The sequence below is a fragment of the Mycteria americana genome, chromosome 14, assembly GCF_035582795.1.
Source record: "Mycteria americana isolate JAX WOST 10 ecotype Jacksonville Zoo and Gardens chromosome 14, USCA_MyAme_1.0, whole genome shotgun sequence".
Taxonomy (NCBI): Eukaryota; Metazoa; Chordata; class Aves; order Ciconiiformes; family Ciconiidae; genus Mycteria; species Mycteria americana.
Genome location: NC_134378.1, coordinates 12,009,833 through 12,035,801, shown reverse-complemented (window position 1 = coordinate 12,035,801; position 25,969 = coordinate 12,009,833). Strand labels below are relative to the sequence as shown.

The 25,969-nt window shown below is 44.5% G+C and overlaps 1 protein-coding gene across 1 annotated transcript in view; it reads left to right on the top strand.

Moving 5' to 3' along the window:
- The window catches only part of BMP7 (bone morphogenetic protein 7), a 48,088-nt gene that overhangs the window by 6,652 nt on the left and 15,467 nt on the right, over positions 1-25,969 (top strand). Inside the window, exon 2 of the mRNA XM_075517379.1 lies at positions 18,169-18,361. Within this exon, the coding sequence (XP_075373494.1) occupies positions 18,169-18,361 (193 nt within the window). The remainder of the gene's footprint in view (positions 1-18,168; positions 18,362-25,969) is intronic.

Here is a 25,969-nt window from a genome sequence, read left to right as displayed (position 1 = left end):
CATAAACTCCCTCTTGATTTACACTAGCACAACTGAGAACAGAATTGGGCCAAAGAAATGCCCCTGTGTTGAAATAATGAGCATGCAGTAGTTTCTGCTAGAGCTTCAAACAGTTTTCTCTCCTAATCTTGAAATTGTTTTTGAGGGAGGCTTCCTTTGCTGCAAATAATGAAAACACGAACTAGCTCCCATTAGTCACCGCTTATCATTATTAGCCCAATCCACGTTGTTGAACTACAGCTGAATTCCCATCTTTGCAACAAACAGAATTTAACAAATAATGTTTGACAAAAATGTGAAACCGATATTTCTTAATACAAGACGTATTTCATATGGAGAAACTTCAGTGATGAAAGATTCCTGGTATCAAAATATCTGAATCACAGTACAAATAAACAGTGTGTTGTAAAGACTGCGGGGCCAAATTCCGTGCTGGAGTAATTCCACTGAAGTCAGTGGAGCTGTGCCAGGAGATAAACTGCCATCTAGATTTTTTTGGTGTGCATGCGAAAACCCAAAGTGTTTCAGATTTTGTCAGTAAACATCTTAGCTACGAAAAAGGTTGCAGGTAGCAAAGTTTGCAGCGATTCTAATTGAAATCTCTCTGAAAGCCTTATTTTGTTAATGAAAACTACAAAGTTTGCCGAGACCCCCTTTATTTGGGTATACATTCTACAATTCCATTATTTATACATAAATTTACCTGATTTACAGGAGGTAACATAAGAGGATCTTGGGTGCGAGCTCATACGTGCAAGCCCCACAATACTGTGCCTTGCCTGTTCTTTCAAACATTTGTGTCGTCTACATCTTGAAGTCAGTGAAAATCCTTTAGTGATCCAGATTGAGTGGATTGAATTAATGGCAACTTTGAGACTACAAGTTTTAGTGTAATTGCTTTATTGTTTTAGAACCAAGATGCTTACAATCCAGTTCCTGTGCAAACATGTTTAACGTGTGTTAATGTGTTTCAAAACCAGACCCTCTCCGCAAAATTCTGCTTTTCATTAATTGACATCAGTAGCATGGTACAGTATTTCAAAGCACTGGCCAAATATAAACTGTGTTTCTAATTTCCTTACTTTCCTGTGTTTGGAATGCCAATGTTAATTTGTTCCCATGGAAGAGTGAGAGCTGCCAACCACAGGTTTATATAAATGGCTTTACAGTGCAGGGCTGCCAACATTAAATGATACTTAGGAATTTTCATGACATTTTGTATTTAATGCTTGTGTGTGTATGTGTGAGAGAAAGAGAGAGAGAGATATGGGATGTTGAACAGCACAACCGCTGATGATCAAGGCAAACGTTTGAAGAAATTTATCCTTTGAGTAGCTGTTACTTAATGTTTCTTCTCATTTAAGATTGTTTAATAATCTTTCAGATGTTACATAGCATATTCCTTGTGCCTAGAAAAAAAAATATTTTGCAGTGAATTTTGTTGCTAACTATCCGAACAGTTCCCCCCACCTAATAATTTTAGTTATTTATTAATAGATGAGCAGAAGGACTTTTGTTGACGTTGTTGTTCTGATCATTATGGACTAGATTGTAAGAATGTGATATTACTCAGCATGAGAAAATGTAAAAGTAAAAAAAGCTGCCACAACAAAGGAATAGGGGAATTAACTGATTTTGATTAAACTGCCCACAGGTAATTTTTCTTTAAAAGAATAGGAGTAGCTAGATAAAATCATTTGCCTTCTTAAAGAAAGTCAAGCCTAATCATAGTTTCTTTAGTGGTTTGTACTGTCTTTGTACATGAAACAAATGTGAAGCTCCCTTTAAACAAATTTATTTTAAACTGATGATGGTGAAAACAAGGACTGTTTATGTATTTCTCCTCTTATTCCTGGAGGATATTCAAAATACAAATTGTTCATGTTTCAGTAGATTCATCTTACCGAGCGCCATGGTTTGTCTCTCGGTTTTCCCATTTTATTGGAACAGGTGCAATGGCTGCCATCCGTGCCAGCCCCGCGCTACACCAACAAACAAAGTGGTGTTTTGGTTCACTGGATTTAAAAGTCTCCGGAGAGTAAAGAAATGAAAGAGAAAGAATTTAGAAAGTGCCTAGTGAAGGAAAGGCACTTCAAGTAATGTGCTTTGTCATTCAAGTCTTCCCGTAAATTACCTTAAACTATTTCTAAACTGTTTGAAAATTTTCATCCGTAGAGTATTAAGTTTCTGTTGCATCTCGGAGGTCCCACGCTATTCTTCATCATCTTTATCTTGCCGCAGTAGCTTCCAAGTTAGACTCTTTTGTTGTCAGGTTGATTTACATTTTACAGGAGCAAAACCTCTTTTCTCCTTGCCTTAAAGTAGAAGAATTGTAAATTTTCGGTTTTTCACTGTTTCTGATTCCGCCTCATTTAAAAGATACTGCAAATAGCCTTCCAAGTTTAAACAAGATTATGTTGTAATTAGACAGACAAACTCATAATTATTTAAGGGCTAAACCAACAACAACAACCCTTTCAGTTCGTTTTGACAGTGTTTATCCAGTGTATCTGGAAAGGCTTACAATTAAAGTGCCTGAAGGGCGGGGATGCGATTTTTCAGCATGCAGTCAGTGCTATCGGGTCCACCTGGCCTGGGAAACTATGCAGGCTTTGTAGTAGAGAAAATCCTTTAACTTAGATCTTCATGGCAAGCTCTTAAAAGCTACCTTCCTTTTAAAGAACAAAAGGGGAGGGGGAGAGGGAAGGCACCGCTTCCCTCTAAATAATAATTAAAACGAGCAAGTGCCTTCTTAGGCTCTTTATGACGAGGGAACGCTACCGCGCTGATCAGGCCGATAATCTCGCGGCGCATCGCTTGTTAAAGTTTTGCCCGTTGCGCACAACCGCCTTTCAAATGAGCAAAAAGTTTCCTCTCGTTAGGCTGCAGCCTCCCAGCGCGCGACGCTGGTCTGAATTACACCTCCGCGCGAGCCCGCTGGTGGCACCAGCCAGCGGCCTCAGCTGGAGCAACCTGGCACGAGGCCGCCCCAGCAGTGAAGTCACCGCCGTCGACACCATCTGAGGAGCTGGCACAGCGTCTGTACCAAGTTTTGGGGGCCGTAAATCAGGTCGAGCTTTGGCTCCGGTACGAGAGCCACTGGGCCAGATCCTGCCTTCAGCCACCTCGTTTCGTCGGCACCGGTGGGGCTGCCTCGGTCCTCTGATTTTGCCAATTGTTCTTCCCACAGCACAGTGGCAGTAAAACTTTTAAAAAGAGACCAGAAGAACCCTGGGAGAACTACTAAAAAATGCTCATAAAATAATACAGCATCAGCAGTTGGGAGTTATAATTCCGATGGAGAGGCAAGTTTCTTACCGAGTAAGGATTAGGAACAGGGCTGGCAGTATTTCACTGCTCGTGTACCTGAAACACCCATTGGCTTTAATGAGTCCGTTGGCACCCCGAGGGAAAGCAAGTTCAGGTTTATCATTTAAATGGAAGATTAAAAATTACCGTAATTTAGAAATCCGGAATTCTGGTGCTTACAATTTAGTACTGTTCAAATGCTTTCGTATCAGTATTTTAACAACAATTTCTTTACATCAGCCAAGTATCTGTAATGCCACACCCGATAATCATTCACCACCAACAGGAATCAATTCCTAAATCCTGTCTGCTCTACCCGCGTGCTCAGTGCTAGCAAGCTGCTCCTCCCCTGGTTCTCAAGGTTAAGACTTACTGCTTCTATCACTCAAAATATTCTGAACGTTTTAATCTTCCTACTTTTGTTTGTTTATTACTGTGCAGTAATTATAACCCCACAGGGACTTTTTAGATGTTAATAAAGAGTACGGCACATCACTTTTCCCGAAGCTTGTGTGGCACTGTAAACATCATGCTGAGTTTAAGTTCCCCTGTCTGACCATATCCGTAAAAACTCCAGCATTTGTTAAGAGAAGGGAGGGGATTTTTTTTTCCCCTTTTTAACAAAAAAGAAATAAAAAGAAAAAAAAAAAAGAAGTAACTTTAGCCTCACAATCTGCTAGCTACATAAAGCAGTAAATGGTCAGTTGAGACAGGGAAAAACCAGAACTGCTGGAGATTGGTTGTTTCCTTTTGGAGGAAACAATAAATGTGCCCACTTGTATTTTAACAACATTACTACTGGGCCCCCTAATTACACAAATATACTTGTAATAAACTGCAGAAGAGAAGAGCTGAAAAAGAATCATTCAGCACAGATCTTTCTCTTCAACTCAAAAAGAAGCTTTTCAGTAACCATTCTTTTAAATCTTGGCCCAAATCACAAGATGAAGATATTTCAGCACTATGTGATGAATCATTTGTCTCCCGAGACAGGTGAAAAGGAGCAGCTAATCGGACATGTGGTGTAAAACTTCCCTCACTGGTGTGAACACAACTTTGACCTCTGAATACAGCAGTTCCTGCAACTCAGTGGCATGCATTATAATCAAATTACAAGAATATTAGACTCCATATCCACAGAAATCTCACCGTTACGCTACATTAAAGCCTGACACAGGGAATACAGAAGTACATGAAAGAATCTGGAATGATGCAGAAACGCGTTCAAGCAAACCCCAAATATTTTTTTAGAAAACAGTAACTGTCATTTTGCTCATTAGTCCACAACTGTGAGAGCTGTTTCACTGAAAGTATGACGGAGTAGGGGAAAAACCCAAGTCAGTGTGTCTAAGACGCTGCAAGTCTTTCCTCCCCATATTGGCAGTTGTAGTCCAGCAACTGAGAGTAGTGACTGGTAGGCAAGAGACCGAGCTGGAGGAGAATGCTCTGTGTTCCTGCTCCTTGAGAGACACTTTTGTGAACGCCATACTCTCATTTCTGTGCTATTTTTAATAGTTGCACGCAACAGGACGTGAACTGCGTTCCCTTCATTCATACCAAACCGACGCGAGGACACGAGGGTGTATTACAACAGCTGATCTTTTACCCCAGAACTGCAATTGCAAAATTGTGTTTGAAGACACAAAAAACCCAAAACAAAACAGAAAATGCTGTTGTTAGGGGCTGACTCAGGAGGCCTGGATGGCCCAACCCTAGTGAGAGGCTCAGTGTCAGGAATCCAGCCCTGCGATCCGCAGCGTGGTATGCAGGGCTAGGTGCTGCTGATGTCACCGATGGGCTTATCTTGCACCAAAAAAAAATTCCTCTTGTATAGTAGGAGTCGTGGGTGGGAATTAAACCGAAAATAAATCTTCTCCTAACCTTCAGATGCTGTGATGCCTGGGGTGTTGGCCACCAACATTTAAAGTGTAAAGGGGACGCGTGCGTGCTCTATATATAGATGTTTATATATATGTATGCATATATATGTGTGTATATATATGTCTTCCTGAGGACATTTCTGAAATAATAGTTTAAACTTGCCATCACTCTGACACACTAGCATTTTACATCTACCAACAGAAATATATATGGATGGCATCAACTTAGAGAGCTTTAATATTCATAATTCTCAGGCCCATATACCAAATTATTAAAAGAATAAACAGTCCCCTGCCTGATTCCCCATAAAAATAAATGTGTTGCACAGCAAACATTCCTAGAAAGCAAGAAGATCGTATGCATAAGCTACGAGGCAAAAAGGCAGCGAGTGGCTGTGCGGCGGTTGGCAGCGAGGATCGCTGCTGGGCAGTGACCTCCTCTGCAGTTCCCGCGTCCCAAACCCAGCAGGCTGTGCTCGGTGCCCCACCTGATCCCAGCCGTCTTGGCAGCACCGAGGAAACATGATGATCTCAAAGAAAAATGTGAAATAGGTCACACACTCCCACTTTCAGGAGAAAGGGCACTCTGGAGTATCTTTTTAAGCTGTAATTGAGGTCTCTAATCATTATTTTCCAAAATGTTTCCTCCCATCCCTCCAAACACCGTATTTCTATCTAATAATCCTGGCTTATAAACCGTGTTAATGTCACTGGACCTCCCACATACAGAACACCTGAAAAACACGCAATAGAGGTAACAGGAAGGATGCAAGCCGAGCTCTGCTCTTGCAGGGATTTCCCCTCCAGGGCAGATGGACCTTTCCCCCGAACAGTTTCTTGCCCCCTAATCTCCCAGCGCTTGCCCGACCGAGAAAGGTGCAGATGTTTGTTATAGCGTAGACAAGCTCAAAAGGTCCAGCCGACTGCGGTCTTATGGCACAGCTCGGAGTGTATACATTCCAAGTCAAAATTTTGCTGATTACAATCAAAGGCTGAGATTCTTATCTGGTGGCCGCACGTCTGATATCGACTGGTTATTTTGTAATATTCCACAAACTACTTTCTCAACAAAACCAGAATCTGGGACTTCAGCTAAGAAATCCAGCAAGTCATATGGTTTCAAACCTGGCAAACTGGTTCTTGAATTATTTCCTTTTATCACAGTAAACCACAAAAAAGGCTCGATTCCCCGTGCCTGCGACTCCCGCCGTGTTCCTCCCAGAGAGCCTGTGCAGGTGCAGACCCACACTCTGGGATATTTGGGGGGATGCTGGTATTGTTGTGGCAATACAATATTAAAGAAAGCTTAATTAGATTTATGTTATTTATTTGGGCAGCTGTTCAGTAGATGAAAGGAAGTCTGATGCAAATGAAAGGAATAAGCCTTAAGAGGCCAACGTGCAGTCACTTCTCCACTCGTGTCCCTTAGCATGGCCGGTGCAGAAATGGGCACATCCCTTTGACAAAAATGAGGCATTTGAAGATTCCATCAGCTGAACTTTCTCTTTCAAGTGTTGCCAGTAGATGCACAATATATACATCTGCTTTTAAAAGACTTTTATTTTGAACTCAAGATGTGAATCTATGGTATTAAGGAAAGCAGAACAATCCTTTATTTAGCTGCACCTGCACCTTAATGCCTAATGAGTTTAGTCTGATGGAATCCAGACCTCAGGAAGGATTATAAATTCTCATTTGATTTCATTTACTTCTAAAATACCTTAAACCAGCTGTACCAGTCCAGAATCCAGTCCTTCTTTCTATATCAGTTTTACAAATGTTGTTGAATCTTTTGCTGTATTAAGTAACTTTATGCTATATAATAATACACCAATAGTAATAAGGAACAGAAGGCAACTTGAAAAAATCACGTAGTGGAAGATAATTAGCAGCATATAAGCTTGAAAAGCATTGGTTTACAAGCACAACTTTTATAAAGTTCTTCATGCTCTGGAAGCAAGATTTGGAAAAAACTGAAACAAAGTTAGTAGGCAATATCCTCTCTCATGGCCCAGTGTAAGGCAGAGCAGGCCAGCCTTGCACACGTGGGTGGACACGCTCTCCAGGGCATTAGTGGTTTAGCCATTTTGGTCTGGTTTGTATAAACACATCAGAGACGCTTGGGCAGTGACCTTCCCAAGATTACTGATTCAGGCTGTTCATTATCTAATTTATCAATTATCAATAACCGTATCTAATTTATCACATCCATTTGAAGCCTTCTTAGTTTGCCCCAGTGTAGTTACTGGAATGCAAGAGCATAATTTGATGCTGTTGCATGTCCGCACGATCAAATCATCGCATCGAAGAGTTACTATATCACAATTTGGTTTTTCTTTGCATGTCCTCTGCCCATGCCTTCTGGCAGATCTGTGCCTGTGCTGCAGGCTCCCAGCTTCCTTCCCTTGAACAGACGTCGGGGTATGAGCAGACACCCTCCGAGGAGCAGGGAAGCTTGCAGTGCTGCTGCCCTCGCCCTCCGCGGATGAGCACCCTTCCAGGCTGCCAGTCACTAGTGGGCTGTCTGCCTTTACCTGAGGTTAGGTTAAGAGCTGGCTAAAAACATTCCAGGGAAACTTTCTTGCCTTCCCCCGATCTGAAATGTGGTCCAAGCTGAAGAACTGTTTCGTGCTTGGTATCTTTCAAGAATGACCTGGATCCTTATATTCCAAAATTTGCATTTCATGCCAAATAGCCCATTTTAGGTTTCCCTGTAGTAGTCTCTCATGCTGCCTCTTATCTTCCCTGGCTGAACGCACATTATTTCTGACCAGATCTGTTCAGCCACTTGTCTCTCCTTCCTTGGGCCTGGGGATTTGTTTCCATTTGCTCAATGCTGTGTGTACAGGCAGACAGGGCAGACCGCTGGTTTTTGCATCAGTGATTTTTTGAGCGGCCTCCAGCCTCAGAGCAGGTTGCAGGAAGCACCTTGAGCCCCATTTGTCTGCTGGCTGGACTGGGGGATTGTTTTTCTCAATGAACCATATTGTCACTAACTCTTCTCCCTCTTTGTGCTCTGCAACGTCCTCCCCTTTAGACACCCATCACCCTGCTTTCTCCTCTAGACCGGTACTGCCCTTTTCTGCGCTGTGGCTGCCGCCTCAGTCTCCACCATCCCGACCCTCATCTGTGATTCCTCCCGCTCCTCCCCAGGCTGCCGCTGTCTCCTTGACCCTCGGATGCGCTGGCAAAACGTGTGACTTGGAGCTCACACTTAACGCTGGCACAGCTTCCCCGTGAGGTTAGCCTTACCAGATACAACTCTCTGATTTCACAGCACCAGGAAAGTGGCCTTGCTGTCTCCCAAATTACAAAAAGAGAGAGCGAGCAGTGTAATGCAGCAGTCATCTCTGTTCAAAGAGGGAAAAGAAGAATGTACTCCTGCATCTTCACATACCTCCCACAGCTGCATCCAGAGGATTTAGGGTTTAGGGAATGTATTAGACAGCAGCGCACCTCTGCTCTTAGGCTGCGTTATTCCGTGCTATGCATACGGTACAGCCAAAGAAAAAGCAGCAGTAATGATGAGCTGCTGCCTGTCACTTTGCTCACTGCTCAGTTTGACTGTTCTAGAGGAGGGTGCAGAGAAGAGCTAAGGTTGCCTTTGGGAGCTGCAGGAGTCCCTGGCTCCGAGCTGCTGTCCAGGTGCATCCCCATCTTTCAGATAGACAGAGAGAAGCAACAGTCCCAATCTGCTGGCACAGGCTGTTGAGGGCAAATACCAGCCTCGGTTAACCATGCTCCCGGTGACCGCACGAGAGCTTGAGATAGTTTGTGATGGCCACAACGCTGGCCAGCTGGGAGGACATAGGAGGAGCCGCCTTTTGCAGCATCCCCGCAGTCCCCAGCTTGCCTCTCTGTCTCTCTGGAAAAATGCCCTCCCAAGGTGCTGGGAAAGGGAAGGCTGCTGGGGGCAAATCCCCAGGTCAGCACTGTCCTGGGTCTCCCCTTCCCAGTGAAGGGGGGAAGAGAAACAAGGTTTGAGAGGCTGATGAGGGAGGCCCTGCAGGAGATTTCCTTGTATTGGATTCCTGGAAGATGAAGGTAGAAATAGAGGGAGTCAGTCTAAAGGAGCAACTTCACTCCCAATTATTTCTTTCCCTTGTCGCTCTCCCATTTCTCCATTCCCTCACACCCCCCAAATCCCGCAGCAATCCTAACTGCGTTACAGCGGCTGCGGATGGACTGCAGCTATGTGCTGCCGCGTTTCACGTGCTGAGGCTGTGAATAAGGTATTCTGAAGAAACACAACTCTTCCCTGCTTATTTAACTTTGCTTTCCCCAGATACGCATACAGACTCTGCGAACTCGGCATCAGGATTCGCACCACGGTCGGTCTGTTTACTATTAGGAGAGTTTCGTGTTCACAGAGCAGTCCCACGTGTAAATTTTTCACGATACCTTTCATCTAGTCTGGCTCCGATTTCAGCGGAGAAACCACAGCGTAAGCGGGTACCGATCAGGGCACGCTCGGAAAAGAAAATGGATTACCTGTGCATAACCTGCCCAGATATTTCATGGATGGTCTTTAAGGAGAAATAGTTTTACCATCCAGCATTGCCTTAAAGTGCCTGTGATGAAACCCCGGCAGGGGAACGTCTCCAAGCGCAGAAGGCGGCACGCACGCTTCTCTCTGTCCTTTCCTTCCCGATGATTATGTTTTCCCTTTGCCACCTACCATCCTAAGGAATTTTAACTTAAAAGTCTCCCGGGTGAGACGCGGGGCGAGAGGATGTGGTGACTCGCAGCATCCTCTCCTCCCTCCACCGTGTTCCGTGGCAGCACGGCTCCCGGGGAGGCAGGTGGCTCCGCATCGCTCTCCAAGCCCTGCCTGAGGCGGGTACGACACTGACCCTAACGCTGGAGGAACGTCAGAAAGGGCCCAGGCGTTTTGTTAGAGAAACACCGATTTCTGCCCTGAGCAGTCCTTGCTAGCTGAAGTTCAACTTAGTCAGGAAGAACTTGCTGCTGCTTTGGAGATAATTAAACCCATCTTCCCTCAACCCGCTGTTTGTACACGCACAATGATACCATTGTTCAGTCATGCAACACATATGCTGACATTAAAGTGTTTAATCTTGTAGTACAGTATTCCATTATTTTTTGGACATCTGTACATGATAGAAAGGGTACGTATTAAGGGATTTGTTGACAAAGAAATGGCTAATGCTGATACATGTGTGGACTGAAAGGATCTTTCCAAGTTGTGTTCAGCAGTAGGGAGAGTGCTCCTTCCCAGGCCCGAAGCCTGGCACAGATGTGATATGCACTGTTGCTATTACCACTTTTCAGTTTATAACAAGGAGTCACTGTGTAGAAGAATTTTGGAAGCTCCCTGCTGGGTTTGTGGCTAGGTGGTCTTGCTGGCAACACGACCTTCATGCTGAAAGCTGAACAAATGAAGTGATGGCTAAAGGAAGAATATTAACTCCAGAGGGCTTTTCCCCCCCACCTTTCGAAGCAAAAAGCCTTACCCCAGATCGCTTTGCGGAGTGAGCACTAAAGAATTTCGAACTCCCCTGTTTCTAACCTCTGGGTTTGGGGATCAGGATTTACGGAGCCTGGTTTTCATCTCATCTGAAATTAATGCATTAGTCCTGCTTTCCACCCACGGACGGGGCAGGACTTTGCCTTGCCACACACTGAATTTACCACGCGAGAAATAGCTTATCACCTTCACCTCCCTTTACCTGGCTGTAAAATGGGTACACGAGCACTAAACATCTGGGTGCAGGTTCCCTTCTGCTGAGCGCTGCTTTGGCTCAGAGCAGCCCCTTCTGCAAAGGGCAGACGGGGACGAGACCATCAGGACAGGGCTTCAGCAGATGAGCCCAGACCCGCCTGAACGCCTGGGCGTCCTGGGCCTGTGGCTGAAGGACAGACCATGATTTTGGCAGTGGCAGGATGGCGGCAGTCCCTGGCGATGGCGTGCGTTAATGAGTTATGGAAAAACCACAGACTATTTTTCTAGTAAGCTTATCTCACAGACCAAAATCAAGGGTGCATTTGTTTTTCCTTAGGTTTCTCCAAAAACCTGCAGTAGCTTTTAGATGAGTTGGAGAGCTGCAACTATCCAATGTAAAAAAGCTTTCCAAATACTGGTTTTATCACTCTTTAAAAAAAAAAAAAATCCCATCACACAACCCAGGACATTTGCTCTACTCCATTTATAGGACTCCCAATTTATATTCTTTAACTATTTCTTCAAATATTTCTTTAATTGCTGCTTTAACTGCCTGATGTCAGCATGTAAATCTTGTAGCTGAGAGGATGAAGCAAATTAAAACCAATCACAGAACTTTGCATTCCCAAATTCTTGCCATTATAAATTTACTGCCACTGCCCCTGTAACTCTTGCTGTCAAGCTCAATGAGGAAGGAAACACGTCCCTTAGCAGACTGTGGCCTGACATGACATGATTGCAATCTTTATTATAGTCCCCCCTTTCCTCAGAGAAATATAACGACTGACCTTGCACTTCTTGCTCAACCGGCAATCCCGCTGAGCCCAGTAGGCTCCTTCAGCTGCGGAGACCTCTGGATCCTTCCCCTGCTTGGTTTCCTCCTTCTCGAACCTCGCTAACATAAGGAGAAGAGGCCTATATTTCATAAGTGACATGGTTTTATCCACCAATTTAGAGACAAAGAAGTGCAATTTATAGAGGGAACATTTCATGCCTGTTAATTCGAATCCCATCAAGAGGTCTCAAATTTGGCATCCTGAACATTTACAGCAGAGTTTCACAACCGCTGCAAGCCCAGAGCCCAAGGGGTGGCCCTGCCCTCCTCCTGCCGTGCTGGGAGGTCCCCGGTCCTCCTCCTGCCACTGCTGCTCTTGGGACACCACGGTGAGCCAGATGAGGACGGGATCCACCTGAAAACTCATCTGGGAAAGGGAAAATTATTTTCCAGCTGAATCCATTTCCCAAGGGAGACGGCAGGGTGAAGCAGTAGATAGGAGTGGACCTTCCCTTTGAAAGCAGTAATGTACCTAGGCTAAAAATGCTCCTGGACCCCAGGCAGAGCTGGTGGTCCCAGGGCAGCCGGATTTTAGGGATCTCGTGCTCTATGCTGAAATGATGCAAGAGGGTTTCTGAAGTTTTGGCTTTGATCTCAAGGGGTGGTGATGGAGGGAATTAAAGGTAAATTTTCTTGGAAAATTCAAACAAGATTTTGCACTGCTGGATGAAAGCGATCTAACTCAAAAGTTTGCCTTTTCATGAAAACACTAAGGCTAAAATCAATTCACTGGCTCACTGGACAAGCCAGCCGGCCCTCAGCCATCTCTGAAGAAACAGCGTTCATTTTCTGTAGCTCTGCAGCAATCGGAGGGAAAGCAGATAAGGACTTTCCTACCCGCTAAGCTCACCTACATGGCGTCCGCAGTCCCTGGGGCCAGGCAGGCGCAGGTAGACTCTGAAAACCTGTTAGACCTTGCTGCCAGAGTGGGGCAGATTTTTTTTGGCATCCAAATCTCTGAGGGGTTTCTTAGGCAACTGCTGAGGGCTCTGCAGCCGAGTCTCCCGCCTGGCTGAGAGGCTGAGGTGAGGGGGTGTTGTCTTTTGGAATCTATTTTCCTTTGACTTATCTTTCAGTCTCAGGAATTCGGGACCTTTAATCTATTTGAGATTAAAGTCCTTTACAAATCCCTTCTGGCCTTTTTTGGGAGTAAAGAAGTTACAGACACCCTACTGCACATTCCTTTTGGTGCTTTTTTTCATTGCAAATGAGAAACAAGTAGCACTCTAATTGCTGTGAGCACTACAATAAATGAGACAACTACTCTTAAAGTGCCTTATAAAAACAATTAACGTATTATCAGGTGAAAGTGTTAACAGGACAATTTAAGTTTTCACTTGTTTAAATATTCCAAATATATTCCAAATGCATCACCCAAATGTGCCAGGGAGAAGGAGGTATGGAATTACCAAAGCTTTCCCAGTTTGGCAGCCTGAGCACAGAATCTATTCATCTGGTGTTTACTTTGCCTGTGAAAAAGAGATTTTTTTACATCTTCAGAAAACTGGAGCATAAAAATACTTAGGTAGGTAGATTGGCAAAAGTAAGGCCTCCCACGAAATCCATTGAAATTAGTGGAAATATTTCTATTGACTTCCCTGAGGTTTGGATTAGCTCTTTAACGCTTCTGTAATAATTATTTTTTAACACAGTCATTCTTGGAAAATCATTGCTGTGATTCACTGGTTCTTTGCTTGACACATGGAGTTAGTGATTGACATTGTGCTGCTGCAGTCGGTACTGAGGCTAAAACGGTATGGTTTCTTTGGTATGCGTAGAGAGAAATAATAACTACTGCAAGCTATGTCTCAACATAATCTTTGCTGTCATGTGTCATGCCTTGCCTACCATCAATCTGTATTACAAAACCAGTGGTCCAACCAGTGTTTACAGAATTAGCTAAGGTCAGCTTTTCACTTACCAGTACTGATTTACAAAGTAGCTGAAAATAGTTTGGGCTCTTATTTCTAGTCTCAACATATTTTGTTGCAAAAACGACCAAACATGGGATCAGTTCAAGTTTCCCAGCTTTATGCTGATATGTCATTTGCTTTAGAAGTTTGGGTACCCTGGGGCGTTAAACCAAGATCACAAGACTTTCTGTCCAACATTACTTTTTTGGTACTGGTTTCAACTGTATTGCTCCAAGTTTCTAGCTGTAACTACACTTTTTCATCCCGGAGTCTTAAAGTTTTAAAGTTTTGTATCTGAAAAGAGTACACTTCAGGACATGTCAAAACAAGTACCAGGGATTTGTTGACATTTTATCTCCAGCTTTCCCATATTTTTGGATCTGATACCTGGCTACTTCACACCTGAGCACAGGTATCCATCATGTTTTTCTTTTAACCATTCCTGTTGTTGCACAACTATGCTGTCCTGCCTCCTCTTGCATCACCACAATGCCACAACAGAGTCGGTTTGGAGAGACAAAAGACTTTGGAGAGATCAGAGCCCTATCTGTATCAGATAGACCAGTGCAGTCTGTGCAGCATGCAGATTGTGGACAGATAGTCAAGGTCAGGCTTTCAGAGATGCTGAGCTTACTTGCATATTTGCAAGAGAGGTGTGGCAAATTTACTGATAACCACTAACCTAAGGTATGTGCTTGTTTTGTTTGGATCACCTTAATTGTCCTGCACGCTTTTTGGTGTCTTGCTTATTTTCTCATGAATCTGTTGTCTGCCTCCATCCTATAGCTCTCAAGTCTCATCGTCTTGACCTTTCCTTTCCCAAAGGACTATGCCAAAGGGAGTGTCTGGTGATCCCCACCTACCGTAGCTACGATTAACTGCCACAACTCACCATGCCCAAGAGTTATTTTGCACCAGCAGATTTTGAGCCATGTGTTAAATTAGGTCATAGGTTGTCTACAGTGGTTGTGCCTCCAAAATGGGAGACCACTTCTAGAAATGAGGAGAGAGGTGCATTTACACATGCATCACCTGTGAGAGACTTTGGATTGTTTCTTTAGGAGGGGAAATCCACTGTTTTCCCACAGCTAAGACACACAGTCTATTTCATAGCAGAATTATTTTTCAAGGGTGTTCTTCCTTTTCATATTTTACAACGTTTGATTGCACATCCAGAGCTTTGGCTTCCTCTCCAAGCAGCTGCCTTGCCAAAGCATTTGAATTGTGACAGTTTCTGAGCTGGAATTTCCAATGTTTGAAATTAGGAACTGGGCTAAACCCATTCACCAAAAGCCTTTGGGTAGCAGTGATTTGCAAGAACTATGAACCTGGGGCAAACGTGTGTTCAGGTCCTTTGGGCAGGAGGGCTATTAAGTATACCCAGCAAATATTCATATTGCTTTGATGAGTTTTAAGGGAGCTTTTAACACATAACGGCTGACAAACAGCTGACATTAAGTCGTTCAAGAATGACCAAAAGGTTCTCATTATGGTATGTTGTGTCAATAGGGATCATGGATTTTATAGATCTAATGGAAAAACTACAGTTGTATTCAAAGAGCTGTAGCAATTCACTCTCCCCCCCTTTTTTTTAACACACACATACACACACCACCATCCCCCCCCCCCCCCCCCCCCCCCCCCCCCGTTCAAACTCCTCAGGTAATTAATTGGAAACGACCCAGTTGCAGTATTGTCAAAGGTCTGACTAACACCCATCAAACCCAGGAAACTCAGACTTCTTGAGCACTCCCCTGCTTACCTCATGCTGTTGTGCTTAAGGTATTACTGGGGTCTACAAAAAGTGCACGATCATATATACTGTACCATATGTTCACAAATACCAACGCACAGCAGCATGAATTAAGGATAGGATTTCAGCCTTCATAATGAAGAGTCTTGCTTTTATGAGTTCAAGTCAGACCCTTAACATTATTTTAACATAGATTTTGGTGTTTAATTATGTAATAAGATTTACTGCAGTCATCTAACAGATGTTGATTCAGGGTCAGTGTTTCTCATAAATTAGTTCTGAAAGGATTTGTTACTTCTGGGTCAGCAGATAGGTCCAGAGTGCAAAGAAAAAGGGGAAAAACAATAAACACTGAGTTGAAGGGTTTCTTGGGATTCTTTCTTCAGTTACATATCCACATATTTTCATGATCTTAATGACTATAGCCACAGGAATGTTTGCTTTAACACTAAAGATGGCTCAGTCCAAAACCCTATATCCAAACATCTGCAAAGCATGGGAAAGTTCAAACTTTGGGGCTCTTTATTTTATGACCCTGGCTGTTAATTTTTCATACTAATATGACACATTTTTTCTAGGGCTCTGCAGTGGGAATCACTGTGAACTCTAGCAGCACCCAAAAAGGTTTCATCCTCGTGTGTTTGTTGTCAGACTTTGTGTATGAAGTGCAGCTAAAGACCAGTGTTGGCTGATGTAGTTGTCACCACATATGTATACTGAAAAGGTGCATCCACCTTCCTTTGAAAATTCAGCTTTCCCATGTCTTTGGAAGCAAATCATATTGGTACATCCTACTGCTAGACCTCTCTATAATACACCCTGCTGGTGATGTGATCCGTAATATAACTAAAACCACACAACATTATATTCATTCTTCTATAGTTGTGGTTAAAGGAGCTATTCCATATTAAAATATTTTTTCCTCCCCTCTATAATTTAGGCACAGACGAATTCCTTTGAGACTGAAATCATACTCTTTATATCTTCTTCTGCTGAGAATACTTTGGAGGAAAGGGATTGAGGCACATTTAATAGTGGCGTTAGCACTCATAGGGCAGTTTTAGCCTGCCAAGTGTTTTACAAACACTGTCAATATTCACAATATTCTCCCACTTCAGGGTATGAGAGACCGAGTGATCTTCCTGAGGCTGTACGAGATGTTATAGCTAGAGGTGCAACTATAACTTTGTTCATTCAGTGCACGCTAAGACTGCTCAACCTGTAAAACCATTTGCTGAACTTAATTGCCTTTGTCTTGGAAAGTTTAGGGGTTTCATACCTAAAAAAATCCTCTAAGATGAATCCCAGCTATTAGGAAGAGCTCTGAAGTATTGCTCTGAAGTATTTCCCTGAACAGCAATCATACAGTGGCAAACTGTGAGCCCTGGACTCCTTGCAGAAGTAATGTGCGAGAGGAGGAAGAGCCCGTGGCCAGCTGCTGAGTCTCGGCCAGCAAAGCAGCGCTGAACCTGCTCCGTGGAAGCGCTTGGACACAGCCCGGTTCCCGCAGGCTCCCCACGCTCCGTCCCTGCCACAGGGGAGGCCCTCGCGAGCGCTGATATACGTTTGTACCGCGCAATGCTGTAAATTTAAATAGCGCTTTCCAGACTCGGGCTTAAAACTCCTCTTTTTCAGGAGTAATTCCATTTAAGTCAATAGATTTACACAATGGATTTACTGCTGCCAGAAGAGAATCAGGCCTGTAGAAAGACACACATTCTTTGCCAAGAAAATCTCAGAGCTAACTACTTGAATTGTGCAGTCGAGCTGCAGGGAGGTCAAGTGGACAGACGACGGGACTGGGACATACGGGAAGTCCCTGGTTCAAACCTCAGCTCTTAAAATGTTGTGCGGTGTGACCTCTGGCGAGTCAGTTCATCCCTTATACCTCTGTTTCCTCATTTTCCTTTGTCCAACTTGTCTATTTAATTTGGAATTTGTTCTAAGAAGGGTGCTTCACCTCATGTGCTGGAATTGGGCTCCGACACCTCTCCTCCCCCTTGCTGGAGGACAGTCTCAAAATCTTTCCTCACATCACGGACCCTCAGCTTCAATATCCACAAGCAGTTTTACACGAGACCATCAGCTGTCCGTCAGAAGACAGGCAGACCTGTCGCTCGGTGGGACAACGCACCGTCCTAACACTGTCTTGGGAGGACTCCGGCACTTCTTGTTATTTCACCGTCAGGGCTGGGAGTTGGAAGAAGGTCCTCATTTTGAACATTTGCTTCACAGCCCTGATCACTACATGTGCTTTAAAATGAAAGCTTTGACCCTTCGGAGCAGGGCTGTGAGTTTGTGATGAATTCAGCTGGCACTGAATGTGGGTCACTGGCATGAAAAGCCTCAAGGAGTGGAATTTGTGTATATATGTGTGCGGGTACGCATGTGTAATTTTCAGAAGCAGAGTCAGGCCAAGAACCGGCACTCCTGAAAAGCCCCATCTGTTTCTTTCAGCTCCTTCCCACAGCAGCTTGGTCGTTATCGGTGGCAAATGTCCAGAGTCACTTGTCAAGCACGAAGCTGCCAAAAATCATTAAAACACAACGGTCACCCACACCTTGTACCAGCCAGCTGTAAAACTGTTTCAAAGAGAGTCTGATAAACACATATATGCTTATAATAGCCCAGATAGAGTCATGTATTTCCTACGCGCTTTAATGAACCGAACAACAGCATGAGATGCTGCAATCAGATATTCTTGCCCTTTTCTGTTGTGGCAACTCGCAAGCTTGTTTGATGGCAAGGGGAAAGGGAACAAAGCAGGTGGCTAATGGGCTGTTTTTCTGTTTCAGTGGAGCATGACAGAGAGTTTCACCATCAGCGCTGCCACTACCGAGAGTTCAGGTTTGATCTCTCCAGAATCCCAGAGGGGGAAGCGGTGACGGCTGCCGAGTTCAGGATATATAAGGATTACATCCGCGAACGCTTCGATAATGAAACGTTCCAGATTAGCGTCTACCAGGTACTCCAGGAACACCCGGGAAGGTGAGTTACCCACAGGCAAATCCCGATGAAAGCGCAAGCACGGTATGTTCCTTCAAAAAGTTATGTCCAATATTTTTAGAAATACTGGTGCCATCAAACGTGTCTGAAGAGCTGGGCTTAGGCATGAGGGTTGTACAGCGAAAGCTCAGTCAATGCTAATGCCGTGGGCACGTAGCTGCCGCGTCTGGGCAGCCACCGAGGGCACGGGGAGAAGGTGCCCTGCGAGCCTCCGCGCGCCCCAGGGAGCATCCCCAGCGCTGTCGCCCTTGTCCCTGGGAGCAGCCGGTAGCTGAGGAGCAAACAAGCCTGGCTGCCTGCTAGAGCAGGAAAAGATCATAAACGTCGAGTGTTTCAAGATTTCTGGAAGACCTACCCTCTTCCTCCTGCCGCTTATGGATCCTGAGGTGGCAAATCCACATCCGAATGCTTCCTTTCTAATTGAAGCTTAATTACTAGCCTTTATTACTGAAGGCATTTGAGATCCCTAATTAACAAAGACAGATGACACCATGCTTTTTATATTGACTGATTGTTTTGTGTGTGCAAAACTACAAGATGAGCTATTAAATCCATTCCAAGCAATTATTAATGTATGCCAAGCTCCCTGACAAATCCTCCAGGGAACTTGAATAAGAACATATGTTCAATTTTCTCATCTGTTTTTAGTTCCAATTAATCAGCAATCCCAAACCATTTATCAAAGGCACTTAGTTTCATTTGCACATATTTCTTCTACATACAAATCCTACCAAAAGTGAGATTGCATTTATTTACATGAAAAGTATTTACAGTCACATGCTAGTCAGAAGTTATTCTCTAGGACTACTAAATATGGGGTAATAATACTACAGCCCTAATTTAGGTTCATGAAAAGAGAAACACTAGGGATTTTAAAAGAGGGCTCTATATTTTTATAAGAGCTAATAAAAATGCAGAAAAAAATGGTTTGCATTTTTTTATCCATTAAAATATGACAGGAAACCTTATCAACTTTTTTAAATGGTGAGAATTTCTACCAGCTTTACTATATGGTAAAAGTATTTAAATATGGGTGTGTTTTCTTCCACATCTGAAATTCCAATGTTATGGGTCAAAACTCGTGGTTCTCTTGGCATTTCTAATGACAATTATTTGCAGAGTTTTGGGACTATGCTAATATTAATCTATTTTTATCAAACAAAGATAATTCAAACGACACATTTTAACCAGCCTTTCTTAAAGGAGAAGGCAACAAGCCACAAATGTGCATAGGACCTGTTGGATGTCCTGCTTACTACAAGCGTTTAAGTTCATTCCATCTTAGGCCCTTCAAGAGACAGAAGCCTCCCTTTGCTGTATTTCTTGAGTAGGTTATATAGGTAGAAGCCTGCAGGGATGACTTTTCACTCTTGGGAAGAGCAGAAACAAGACGTGTGTTGGCAGATGCAGAGGGCCTCGCCAGCGTGCCAGGGCATTAGGGAATTGCCAGAAACCTGTTCTTGGAGTAAATGTCCTTCCTCATCAGAAGCCAGGGAAGTTCTCCTTCAGATCCTGATTAGCAAGGTAGGTGCCCACTAGGAAACTTACTGACAGAGTTAGGATGACATTTATTACATTAATTTTAAGATGATGCATCCACAGGTTTGTTAAAACTATGTTTAGAGAGGGCTGCAAGGTACCCGCTGGGGATACTTATGGGTATACAACTGCTTGGAGCATAAAGTGTTTCTGCACGCTGTCTCCTTCACAAATTCTTAGTCCTAAAGGAAAAAATGTATGCAAAGGGCAGGCATATACATGAACCACTGGCTGGAAGAGGTGAGGAATCTTGCTAATTATACAGATCTTCCAGCTACAAGATTAGATGCAATTTTACTGCGTCACATTCACCACAGGAACACTTTTTTTAATGAGTGTTCATGCATATTCACCCTTTGCATACATTTTGGCACAGGCAATGGTGAGTTTTGAACAGTTTGTCCTGAAAAAATATTCCTGTTGGTTTGGATTGACCAAAGGTAAAAATATTGTCCCTAACATTTGTAAAAATATTTGCTCTTTTTCTGCATTTTTCCACTGACATTTTCCAACCGGTTCTGTCACAGACCAGTCATCCAAGTCAGTGTGTCATTGGGCAAGTAGAGAAAGAAAACAAACTCCCTCCAATGTTGATCAAAAAACACCCATTCACTTTGATGCTTCCTTGGCTGTTTGTCTCATCCTGAGCAGGCTGGAAAGTCAGACCCATCTGACGTTGTTAGCAACAAGAGCAAAACAAAGCCAAACCCTCCCCCCCACGCAGGCAAGAAAACCTTTGCTCGCGTTTGGCTTTGTAGATTCCTCTCCCCAGAGCACGGCAGGTACAATGGCCAACAAGAAACCAAATGGTTTTCCCCCTCCCTGGGCTCTTACGATGATACGAGAGCGGTGGGATCTCCCAGGAGATTGCTGGAATTGCCTTTCGGGACCTGAAACACCAGGTATTGTCCTGGCCTGCGCCCCCTGCAACCTGCACCTCCTGTGCAAGTGCACCAAGGCACAGAAGCTCAGTGCCAGGCTCCCCAGAGGCAGCCGCAGCATCGCCTCTCCTTTGTAACACAGCAACACACGGCAGGGAAAGGGACAGCTTCCAGGGCCACAAAACCAGCACGGGGTACAGCTGAAAGGCCCGAGCTGAGGCTGACTGGAGATTTTTTTCCTTTGAGGGTGAAGAGACCCATTGTATATGCTGAAGGCTTGATTTTCAGTTATGCCTCAGATGAGCCTCCAGTTTGGAGGGTGTGATGTTGTGCCCTCGGTTCAAATAAACCATAAGTATGAGCAGTTCAACAATTAATGACTTGCTTTACGAGTTCAGACAGGCTGGCAGGTATCTAACCAGCAACATCTCTTGTCTGCAATTTATTGTCGGTAAAAAATACAGGCATAGGTCTTTCCAGACAAACAGCTGCACCCACAGCAGACTATTTCTGAAATCCTGCCCCTCAATAGTACCGACATTGGAACAGAGGGGGGAAGCTCTCCTCCATCCGCCTGCCCAGTCACGGGCAGACAGACGCCTAACAACCCTGGCAGTACAAATGAGAGCCCAGCCCCGTCCTTTGTAGCAGACGGGATGCCACTCTGGACTTTGACTAATAGCAAATATATCTCTGTCAAACTGAAGATATTATTACAGGTGTTTATAGGAAACCAGAATAAATGATCAAATATTCTTTCTGGCCTTTTCGAATCTATGAATTCATTGCAAGGCAAGCTTTTCAAACTGGCAACATGTCCTTTATAAACAGGCATGTGCAGCATTCTTTAGGCACAAAGCATCAGTTATTCACTTTAAGCAAACAAGTACATTCACGAACAAAAATGTTCCTAATATCATAAACACTGTGAAAACAGTTGATGTTTTGACTAATATAACATGTCTCAAAGCTTTCGTGTGCATAACTTAAAGTCCAGTGACTCATGTCCCAACTGCTGTTTGGTCTTCATGGTTCACTCACCCAAAAGCCTGGGAAAGAGTTTTATAAAGCCAGTGACTGGCTCGAGAAGGGTGCTGAGCAGCAGGACATCAAGTCCCTGTTTGTGGTCACAAACCCTGCTAGTGGGAACTAAAGGTTGCCATCAGGGAGCTGGGTGCTGCTCAGGCCTCCGTCTCCTCCCTCCTGGGTGCTGCGGGGAAGCAAAGCAAATTCGAGTGCTAGGGAGCGCACACCACAGGGCACAAGGCTTGCTACAGGGTGTTGAAGATCACTGATCTCGGGCACCTGTGCAGGGAACGTGTCAAAATAAAGCTTACAGATATGAGCCTAAGAAAAATGAACTTTGATACTTTTACAGTGGAATCATGAAATAGTTTGTGAACTCCTTTGCAAAAGAAACATCCATTACCCTCAGTCTCTCCACTGTTGTTGTAAGCAACGGCCAAAGCAAGGATTTCAAAGGGACTTAAGTGCTGAAGAGAGACGCAGGTATGTAGTGGGATTTCTAACAGCAGCTAAGCAGGATGGATACCTAACTCCTATTGCAATTGATAGGAACTTGTGTATTTTCAAGAAGTACCCATGCAGTTCTGGGGCAGATTATCAGTTGTGGCATCATCTTCAATTTTTTAACCTGAAGCTGCAGAAAAAATGCAGCCTGTATAGCTCCCCTCAACATCAGAGCTCGATCCTGCCCATCTGTCTGCACCTTCAGAAGCTAAAATACCTCATCCCAGAGTTACATCTCCGATTTCATTGGACCCAGCACTTGCACTGTGGAGTAAATCCCAACCCCTTTGAAGTCGATGGGAGTTTTGTTACTGGAGAGAATAAAGCCAGGTACTTGACCAGCCTTTGGTAATTGAAATGCAGTTGCTACATGTTCACTTTGTGGCCATTATGGATTTCACAGGCTTCAAAGGCAGTGAATGATTTGAATGCTCATGTTACCAGCCCTACAGAAAAATAAGATCTTGCACGATGCATTCCTGGGTTTGACTTGCAGCTGGAACGCTTTAGTTTGTGCTTCAAACTACACCACTTCTGCACCCAGATCAAACCTGAGCCCCTCTCCAGACCCCTTTCTCCCGCTCATCGGAGTCTGTTTCCATGTTGTGGGTTGAAACATGTAATTCTAGTAACTAAGGAAGGCTTAGGCCCACCCAACCCGCGAAGCAGATGTGCCTTCTTTTTAGAGCTTTTTTAAGTACCAGCGTGATCGGTCTAGGGATGGTGCAGCAAAGAAGGGTATCGTTTGTTTTAACATTGTGCCCCAGCACCATGATGGTATCTGCAAGTACTAACAGCATCTAGAAAGGTACTGACAATAGCTTTGATTTTTTTTTTGTGACTTATCTGCAAGTCAGTTGATAACTGTACTCATCTCTTACCAAGTAGCAAGGGAACTTTAGCACGGAAACCCTGTAGCTCTCCAAGAACAGAGCTGCATCTAGTTATCTCTTTCCGACCATTCCTAAAAGCCACTGCAGCCTGCAAAACCTCTGACAGATCTTGAACTCACTTAGCAAGGCACAACTCTTCACAGGCACTTGAGTAGCTGCAGGAGGCATTTTGCATACCCCAGTGGGCTCTTGCTCAGCTAAGTGATGCACTAATGAACAGCGATTCAATGCTGAATAGAAACAGCTGTATATAAAGTGTCAGAGATATGTATATAACCTCATTTCTCTCAGCACTGCTTTTACAAGAGGCTTCATATTTAGGAAACATGTTGCATCTCTCTCTAACAAACTCCCATTGCCACTTTTAATCAGTCTTTGAAACCTTGATCTTACCCTTCTCAAACACTATGTAGGAAAGGGAACACGACTACTAGAAACACAAAACAGAATTAAGAATCTGCTGAAATTCTAAAGTTAATTTAATTTCTCCCAAGATTCAACAAAATTTACACAGATCTGTTTCACTACCAGTACAGCCAGTTTTCAGAACAGTCCTTGGAAACCACCTCCAGCAAACGGTGTCTCTGCCGTGGCCATGCCCTCACCTGGAGGAGACCCCAGGCTGCGTTTGGCCGGCGGCTCTTCCCCGGGGCACGGGGAGGGAGAGGGAAGGATAAGCAGGGGATCCCAGGCGCGCGGGGAAGGGAAGGTGTGGGAGGAGGGCTGCATCAGGTCTGTGTACAGAGGGTGTTGCAAACATGCCAGGGAGAGGCCCAGGGAGATCCTGGGGCCCTCTCGAAGTAGGAAAGTCTGAAAAATATTTTCCTAAGCTTGTCTTTGGACAGCTGCAGCCGACTTTAAGCAATGACACCAAGCAAACTGGAATCTGGATACTGCCGTTTTTTAATCCAAACAGATGTCTTCTAACCCCAGATCTCCTCTCACCCTCCCAGGATGCCCCTTCTGCCTTCTCCTCCCTCCACCTGCTCAAACCTGGACGTGAATTGCCCCTATCCCCCCATGCCAGCTCTCTCCTTGGGCTGCCTGTTAGTAAACTTGCTGTCTTGCACCATGCCTGTGACCCAAACAGCCCCTCCAGGGTTAGAATACCAGTCAAGAGGAGAGGATTATGCTCCTGGCTTAGTGGCTACGGTTTACATGCCGAGTCAATTTAACATATCTGTGCGTCAAGTGTTTCCCATTTTAAAACGGAAGCGGGAGGGTTGACCCATATTTCTAAAGCAACTCAAAGTCTGTTGCAAGGTGTCACAGTATGGTTATTGTTTAAAACACTGCTAGACCTGTAATTCCTCAAACTAGCGGGTAGGGATTAGAGTGGCGCAGCTGCCGGGCAGCCTCGGTGTGCTCTTTGGGCAGGCCGACTACCTGAACGCAGGCAGGGACTGCGGGACCTACCGGCAGCGGCCCCGGGCTGGCTGCTGCCAGCACACGGCCAGGTGAGCCAGGGCTCCGGGGCTGCCCACGACCCAGGGTGCCCGCACGTCACAGAAATCAGCTTGGCTTGCAACGTGCGGGAAGTTGCAGAGAGTCACCTTCTCTTCTACTGCCTGTCCTTCTTCCCATTTATCGTTACCCCATTTGGAAGTGCTCATTAGTCTTTACTACCACTCGTCAACCAGCAGCTTGAAAGAACAGAGCTGACGAGGCGGATGGGGAAAGTGAGTGAAGAAAACAGACGCAAAAGCAGGTGCTGTTAGGTAAGAGGACTACCCTAGAGCAGGATAGACCTTATAGCATTATAGCTTATAGATGCAGAGTTTCATCTCCTGTTCTCCCTTGCTACTGCAGAATTGCCAACTCTCATATTTTCACTGAGTCTCTCTTGTTAGTCCATGTTCTTTCTCATGCCCCAACTCATCGAGGCAAGTGATTAGGAGAGATGCTGCACTTCTGATTTTTAGATAAGTTTCTAGTGTCTATGCCTACAAACCAAAGTGCCTCCTAGAGGCTGAAAAAATATCCGAGCAAAAGGCAAAGAGCCCATGCATACTATTTTCATGAAGCTTCTTGGTTGTTAATACTTTTTCTTATCTTAGAATTACTGCGTTGCAAACTGGCAATTCTCTTCCTCACTGTTTCCTTTCAGGATACTCTTACTTGCCTTTTCTGTATTTTGCCTCCCCTTATTTCTCCACTCACCCCCACAAACCTCACTTCTTCCAGTCCTTTTCTCTTCCACTAATCCCCTGTGATTTCCTTTCTTACCCCACTCATGCCACCCGCCCTCCACATCCCTGGTCACGCACAGCCCTTTGGCAGCTTCAGCTCTTCCAGCTCCATAACGCCAGCTGCCTTCCAGACACGATCTCACAGGCATCCTCAGCCACCCTCACTTTGCAATACTTGTTATTCACCCTTGAGTCCAGAAAACATCAGGTTCACTAAGGAAACTTCATAGACCTCACAGCAGTTATATGACCTGTAGACAAATTTTTGGGAGCGCTAACGGGAGGTGCCTCTCCTTTCTGGCATCCAGCACCAGACACTACCAAAGTGATCAGTAGACAAGTGCCAACCTCCTGTCCTCATCTTAGGCTCCACTGACAGCCCGATGCTTGAGAAAATTGAGCTGAAAGTCCTGAGTTTTATCATTGCTAAAAGCTTTGACACTCCCGCTGATGTAAGTACTTTGAACGCTGAGCCATTTTGATGTGGTCTCAACAAAACATACTTGTGGTCTGGACCATTCATGTAACTCTTCATCATTTATGTAACTCTAATCTAGA